Consider the following 8,360-nt stretch of genomic DNA (forward strand, 5'->3'; position numbering starts at 1 on the left):
GGAAGGTTGGTAGTTCAATCCCTAGCCAAGGCATAACAAAGACCGAAAAAATGGGCCCAATGCGCCTCTGCGTGGCACTGAGCATTAAGCAGATAGATTTGGGGGTAAGGTCCTACGATAGGCTAACCTCCTGTCCAGGGGGTGAACTTGTACATCAAGCTGCCTCACGCTACAGAAACAGGAGATGGGCTCCTGCTCCTATGAGCCATTCTGACTCACACTAGCCAAGGCTTGTGCAAGGCTACTTACTTATACCTATTACTTATGACAGTGATTATGCAGGTGTATGTTAGAGATGTATTAACCCCCGCCTCCCCTTCCTGTCCCACTGTAGGTGCGGAGTCGTCCCCTGCCCACCTGGTGTCTAGCGGCCGGGCGGCTCGGAGGAGCTTCAGTCTGGAAAAAGCCCCCCTGAGTGAGAGAGTCTCGGAGAGACAGGCCAGCACAGAGCCTGCCAGGAGACGACCAGGTCAGACAAGATCATCTACATACGTGCTTTATATCCACTAGATTTGAAAAACAAATGATAGTATATTTAGCCTGATGGGATGCAGAAAAGATGTGTGTCATTCATTTCTTGTAACCTCTTGATCTTGTAAAGGTATATGTACTGATTGGTGACTTACCAGACATTCAATTGGTTTCAATTGCAGGGAGACCCAAAGGTTCAGGGAAGAAGAAGAACCTGTCAGACAGCACCAATAAGAACGCAGCCCCTCTGCTCAGCTGGCCGGCTGTGGCTGTCCCCAGGAAGAGGGCCTGTGAAAATCTGTTCCAGCTCAACGGGACTCCCAGGAAGGCCCTGAGGGGGACAAGGGAGGCACACCTGTTCCCCCTGCCCCCGGCCCCTGTCTCTACACCGACCAAGGGCCTGTTCAGCAGCAGCTCCTTCGAGGTTGACTCCTTCAGCAGCATCGCTAACGGCTACTCCTCCTTCTGTAGCACCCAGCCCACCGGCATGTCCCTGGCTTCCAGGACCGGGCCCTATGTCCAGAGACGGAAGCCCGGCGAGGTGCCGCGGAGCAACAGGAAGAGCAGTCAGGAGTTCCTGGTCAAACTGGATCACGAGGGGGTGACTTCACCCAAGACGAAGAACAGCAAGGCCCTGCTGCTGCTGGGCGGTGGCTCTGGGTTCGGGGCCAAAGGCGTGGGCGGCCTCCCCAGGCCTGAGGCCTACTCCCACCCAGTCCTGCTGGTCAAGGACAACAGGAAGGGAGTTTCTGCCTCAAGGGCTGAGCTCCTCCTTAAGGGTGCCCCTCCTCCACAGAGGAAGGCTTCTCCCTCCCTGGCTATTGGGGAGTATGGTGTCGGCGAGCTTGGTCTCAGCTGCCATCGGGACTGCCACAGCTCCTACTCGGACCTGGACAACGAAGAGGAGGAGGAAGAGGAGGAGAGGAGGAGGAGAAGGGGGGCTGCACTGGCCACAGCAGCCTCTGGAGGACTGAGGACGGCAGGAAGCTTTCTCTCGCGCCTCTCCGTCTCATCCTCTTCCTCTGGTTCCTCAAGTTCGTCCAGCTCAGGCTCCATGTCCAGTTCCAGCCTGTGCTCCTCGGATAACGACTCGTCCTACAGCTCGGAGGATGAGGAGAGCTCCACGCTGCTGCTACAGAGCTGCCTGTCCTCCCACCATGGCCTGATGCAGTCCCCTGAGCCCCCGGCTGCAGCCGGACCCCACCAGGGCCAACAGTCCTTCGTGGCCAAGGCCGTGGCCGTATCCAACACCAAGGCAGGAGGAGCCACCAACGACCACAGTGCCAACAACAAGCTTCTCAAAAGGAAGGAGTGTAGCAGCTCGTCCCCCTCCAAACCCCCCAGAGACCTGGTGAAGAGGCAAAGGGTTATCCCCGATGATGCAGGACCAAGATCCAAGATGAACACGTTCCTACCGGGAAGACAGATGTGGCGGTGGTCGGGGAACCCCACTCAGGTGAGACACGGGTTGATCTTTCTATGGTCATTAAGTTTATGCCAATCTATTCCTGCCCTAACCCTCTCACAATCCTCCATACAATAGTTACATGAGACTCTAACCCTCTCACAATCCTCCATATCTTAGTTACATGAGACCCTAACCCTCTCACAATCCTCCATACAACAGTTACATGACACTCTAACCCTCTCACAATCCTGCATACAATAGGTACATGAGACCCTAACCCTCTCACAATCCTCCATACAATAGTTACATGAGACCCTAACCCTCTCACAGTCCTCCATACAACAGTTACATGACACTCTAACCCTCTCACAATCCTCCATACAACAGTTACATGACACTCTAACCCTCTCACAATCCTCCATACAACAGTTACATGACACTCTAACCCTCTCACAATCCTGCATACAATAGGTACATGAGACCCTAACCCTCTCACAATCCTCCATACAACAGTTACATGACACTCTAACCCTCTCACAATCCTGCATACAATAGGTACATGAGACCCTAACCCTCTCACAATCCTCCATACAATAGTTACATGAGACCCTAACCCTCTCACAGTCCTCCATACAATAGTTACATGAGACCCTAACTCTCACAATCCTCCATACAATAGTTACATGAGACCCTAACCCTCTCACAATCCTCCATACAATAGTTACATGAGACCCTAACCCTCTCACAATCCTCCATACAATAGTTACATGAGACCCTAACCCTCTCACAATCCTCCATACAATAGTTACATGAGACCTCCGCAAAACATGAGGGAGCTGCTTTTAAAGGTTTATCGTATTGAACAGGACGTTTCTCTGAGTTGTATTGAATCCCGCTCCCTAGTTCCTAGACGTGACTGTGTGTTCTGAGTGTTCCTGTGTCTCCACAGAGGCGGGGGCTGAAGGGGAAGTCCAGGAAGCTGTTCTACAAGGCCATCGTACGGGGAAGGGACACGGTGCGAGTGGGCGACTGTGCCATGTTCCTCTCTGCCGGCCGGCCCCACCTACCCTACGTGGGCCGCATCGAGAACTTCTGGGAATCCTGGAGCGCCAACATGGTGGTGAAGGTGAAGTGGTTCTACCACCCAGAGGAGACCAAGTTGGGCCAGAGGCACCACGACAGCAAGGTACATCCACATTCAGGTTCAGACCGTTCTGTTGCCATTTGGGTTGCAAACTCCTGGTTTTAGGAACTGGGCATCCTTCAACTGGGATTTCTGGAAAACCTGGGAATTTGGGGAATTTTAGTTGGGAATGTGCCTTGATGTTGCACAAGCAATAAAAAAATATGTTATCATACCAATCGTAGTGCACAGGTTGTTAATCTGTTATCATACCAATCATAGTGCACAGGTTGTTAATCTGTTATCATACCAATCATAATGCACAGGTTGTTAATCTGTTATCATACCAATAATAGTGCTCAGGTTGTTAATCTGTTATCATACCAATCATAGTGCACAGGTTGTTAATCTGTTATCATACCATATCATCATATGCACAGGTTGTTAATCTGTTATCATACCAATCATAGTGCTCAGGTTGTTAATCTGTTATCATACCAATCATAGTGCACAGGTTGTTAATCTGTTATCATACCAATCATAGTGCTCAGGTTGTTAATCTGTTATCATACCAATCATAGTGCACAGGTTGTTAATCTGTTATCATACCAATAATAGTGCTCAGGTTGTTAATCTGTTATCATACCAATCATAGTGCACAGGTTGTTAATCTGTTATCATACCAATCATAGTGCTCAGGTTGTTAATCTGTTATCATACCAATCATAGTGCACAGGTTGTTAATCTGTTATCATACCAATCATAGTGCTCAGGTTGTTAATCTGTTATCATACCAATCATAGTGCACAGGTTGTTAATCTGTTATCATACCAATAATAGTGCACAGGTTGTTAATCTGTTATCATACCAATCATAGTGCACAGGTTGTTAATCTGTTATCATACCAATCATAATGCTCAGGTTGTTAATCTGTTATCATACCAATCATAGTGCACAGGTTGTTAATCTGTTATCATACCAATAATAGTGCTCAGGTTGTTAATCTGTTATCATACCAATCATAATGCACAGGTTGTTAATCTGTTATCATACCAATCATAGTGCACAGGTTGTTAATCTGTTATCATACCAATAATAGTGCTCAGGTTGTTAATCTGTTATCATACCAATCATAATGCACAGGTTGTTAATCTGTTATCATACCAATCATAGTGCACAGGTTGTTAATCTGTTATCATACCAATCGTAGTGCACAGGTTGTTAATCTGTTATCATACCAATCATAATGCACAGGTTGTTAATCTGTTATCATACCAATAATAGTGCTCAGGTTGTTAATCTGTTATCATACCAATCATAGTGCACAGGTTGTTAATCTGTTATCATACCAATCATAATGCACAGGTTGTTAATCTGTTATCATACCAATCATAGTGCTCAGGTTGTTAATCTGTTATCATACCAATCATAGTGCACAGGTTGTTAATCTGTTATCATACCAATAATAGTGCTCAGGTTGTTAATCTGTTATCATACCAATCATAATGCACAGGTTGTTAATCTGTTATCATACCAATCATAGTGCACAGGTTGTTAATCTGTTATCATACCAATAATAGTGCTCAGGTTGTTAATCTGTTATCATACCAATCATAGTGCACAGGTTGTTAATCTGTTATCATACCAATCATAGTGCACAGGTTGTTAATCTGTTATCATACCAATCGTAGTGCACAGGTTGTTAATCTGTTATCATACCAATCATAGTGCACAGGTTGTTAATCTGTTATCATACCAATCATAGTGCACAGGTTGTTAATCTGTTATCATACCAATCATAGTGCACAGGTTGTTAATCTGTTATCATACCAATCATAGTGCACAGGTTGTTAATCTGTTATCATACCAATCATAGTGCACAGGTTGTTAACCTTCTTGCTCCTACCTGACACGCAGGCGTCCCATCTAGACATCTGGAAATGCAAATGCGCTACGCTAAATGCTAATAGCACTCGTTAAAACTCAAACGTTAATTAAAATACACATGCAGGGTATTGAATTAAAGCTACACTCGTTGTGAATCCAGGCAACAAGTCAGATTTTTAAAATGCTTTTCGGCGAAAGCATGAGAAGCTATTATCTGATAGCATGTAACACCACAAAAGACCCGCAGGGGACGTAAACAAAATAATTAGCATATTCGGCGCTACACAAAACGCACAAATAAAATATAAAACATTCATTACCTTTGACCATCTTCTTTGTTGGCACTCCTAGATGTCCCATAAACATCACTATTGGGTCTTTTTTTTTTATTAAATCGGTCCATATATAGCCTAGATATCGATCTATGAAGACTGTGATCAACGAAAAAAATTGTGTTTTATAACGTAACGTCATTTTTTTAAATTAAAAAAGTCGACGATAAACTTTCACAAAACACTTCGAAATACTTTTGTAATGCAACTTTAGGTATTAGTAAACGTTAATAAGCGATCAAATTGATCACGAGGCGATGTATATTCTATAGCTGTACGTCTGGAAATAATGTCCGGGTAAATCTCAACCAAAATATCCGGTCGGAGACCGGAAGAACTGCGCTGCCTTGTGTCTGTTTGACCAAGAAACAAATAGTAGGCAAATGACAAGACTGTTGACATCGTGTGGAGGCTGTAGGTATTGCAACCTCGGCCCCATTTAATGTGGTTCACGTTTAACAATTGGCTGAAGTGGCGCATGGATATATTTTCCCATTTTCAGTGATCAGATTTTCCTGCACTTTTCGATGAAACGCACGTTCTGTTATAGTCACAGCCGTGATTTAACCAGTTTTATAAACATCTGATTGTTTTCAATCCACACATACTAATCATATGCATATACTATATTCCTGGCATGAGTAGCAGGGCGCTGAAATGTTGCGCGATTTTTAACAGAATGTTCGAAAAAGTAGGGGGTAGGAGTAACAGGTTAATCTGTTATCATACCAATCATAGTGCACAGGTTGTTAATCTGTTATCATACCAATCGTAGTGCACAGGTTGTTAATCTGTTATCATACCAATCGTAGTGCTCAGGTTGTCAATCTGTTATCATACCAATCGTAGTGCTCAGGTTGTCAATCTGTTATCATACCAATCATAGTGCTCAGGTTGTCAATCTGTTTGAAATGCGACCATAGTGTAACATTACAGGGGATAGCAAGCTGTCTGGTATCTCAGCATATTATGTTTTCAGAGTTGAAGTCGAATGAAAACACTGACATTTGCTCTCTCTCTCTCTCTCTCTCTCTCTCTCTCTCTCTCTCTCTCTCTCTCTCTCTCTCTCTCTCTCTCTCTCTCTCTCTCTGTCTCTCTCTCTCTCTCTCTCTCTCTCTCTCTCTCTCTCTCTCTCTCTCTCTCTCTCTCTCTCTCTCTCTCTCTCTCTCTCTCTCTCTCTCTCTCTCTCTCTCTCTCTGTCTCTCTCTCTCTCTCTCTCTCTCTCTCTCTGTCTCTCTCTCTCTCTCTCTCTCTCTCTCTCTCTCTCTCTCTCTCTCTCTCTCTCTCTCTCTCTCTCTCTGTCTGTCTCTGTCTCTGTCTCTCTCTCTCTCTCTCTCTCTCTCTCTCTCTCTCTCTCTCTCTCTCTCTCTCTCTCTCTCTCTCTCTCTCTCTCTCTCTCTCTCTCTCTCTCTCTCTCTCTCTCTCAGCACGCTCTGTATCAGTCGTGCCACGAGGACGAGAATGACGTCCAGACAATCTCCCACAAGTGCCAGGTGGTGAGCCGCGAGGAGTATGAGCACATGGCCCGCGGCCAGAAACCCAGCAGCAGCGTGACCACCCAAGGCCTGTACTATCTGGCTGGCACCTATGACCCCACCAGCGGTCAACTGCTCACTGCTGAGGGGGTGGCCATCGTCTGCTGAGCTGAGGCCATCTTGTCCTAAGGATACTACTGAACCACCCATCTGATGGGAAATGAAGGTGAAGGTCCCCGCAGCTTTGCCTGAAGGACCCCTGGTCTGATTCAGTCCGTAGGAGGGTTCCCAGATGGGTCAGTCCTGGAGGAAGTGAAGGTCGAGGTGCCTGTGGCTTTGCCTGAAGGACCCCTGGCCTGACTCAGTCCGTAGGAGGGTTCCCAGATGGGTCAGTCCTGGAGGAAGTGAAGGACCCCTGGCCTTAGTCAGTGCTGACTCGTGGTGGACGTCAGGGCCAAGGCAGGGCTGTCCCCTGTCTACACTGGATATCTCAACACACATGGCTGCTAGACTGGGGTGTAGTTAGAAGAAGGGGAGGGGGTAGCCATTCACAGCAGTGAACCCCATTCTGCTCCCATCCTCACTGGGTGAAGACAAGGATCTGGGTCCTGAACAACCACAATCCAGGAGGTCAATGACACCCGACTGACTTTCCATTGGTCCAACTTAACATCTCTTTAGTTTAGACTGAGGATGGCATGTTTGAGGGACTGTTTCACACCTCATCTTTACACCACTCACCCATCATAGGTCACCAAATTAGAGCTGAACATAGGTTTGGATTGGACAGCTCAATGCACCATTAGGTCGCTCCGGACCAGGCCTGTGGTTGCCTCATTTCAGCTGAGTGCGTGAGGTATGGGATGTACTCTCCATAGTTCGTCTTCATGATTCCAGGGATGATAAAATATGTATAAGATATCCATGATAAAGATGTAGATATTTGGGATGATTTTTCCAGTCAAGCCATACACTTCAGTACCTCTTGTCTCTCTTATGGATCAGGTGTATACTGTACAGGTCAGTTATCTGTTCTTTTTGTTGTTGTTGTCTATATGTATATAACAACTATTTTATATACAAGTATATATGAAAGGTATCTTTCCATGTTTTTTTATTGATTTATTTTTCTATGGAGGGGTGAATATGGCTCTTTGTGTTTTTCTTTGGGACGATGAGCTGAAGATGTAAAAGTGTTGCACTACACATGACCTGCTGAGACAGACAGACAGGCAGACAGACAGGCAGGCAGGCAGGCAGGCAGACAGACAGACAGACAGACAGACAGACAGACAGACAGACAGACAGACAGACAGACAGACAGACAGACAGACAGACAGACAGACGGACAGACAGATGGACGGACGGGCGGGCGGGCGGGCCGGCGGGCGGACGGACAGACAGACAGGCAGGCAGGCAGACAGACAGACAGACAGACAGACAAGCAGATAGACAGGCAGGCAGACAGACAGACAGACAGACAGACAGGCAGGCAGGCAGGCAGGCAGGCAGGCAGGCAGACAGACAGACAGACAGACAGACAGACAGACAGGACAGACAGACAGACAGACAGACAGCAGGCAGGCAGGCAGGCAGACAGACAGGCAGACAGACAGACAGGCAGGCAGGCAGGCAGGCAGGCAGACAGACAGACAGACAGACAG

General features: G+C 46.7%; 1 protein-coding gene across 1 annotated transcript in view; it reads left to right on the top strand.

The window, feature by feature from the left end:
* The window catches only part of LOC124020525 (BAH and coiled-coil domain-containing protein 1-like), a gene marked incomplete at its 5' end in the record, with an annotated part of 22,385 nt that extends 14,352 nt beyond the window's left edge, over positions 1-8,033 (top strand). Inside the window, 4 exon segments of the mRNA XM_046335763.1 lie at positions 225-469; positions 654-1,927; positions 2,829-3,065; positions 6,649-8,033. Of these exon segments, the coding sequence (XP_046191719.1) occupies positions 225-469; positions 654-1,927; positions 2,829-3,065; positions 6,649-6,864 (1,972 nt within the window).
* Positions 8,034-8,360: the final 327 nt, after the last annotated feature.

The sequence above is a fragment of the Oncorhynchus gorbuscha genome, unplaced genomic scaffold (assembly GCF_021184085.1).
Source record: "Oncorhynchus gorbuscha isolate QuinsamMale2020 ecotype Even-year unplaced genomic scaffold, OgorEven_v1.0 Un_scaffold_844, whole genome shotgun sequence".
Classification (NCBI taxonomy): domain Eukaryota; kingdom Metazoa; phylum Chordata; class Actinopteri; order Salmoniformes; family Salmonidae; genus Oncorhynchus; species Oncorhynchus gorbuscha.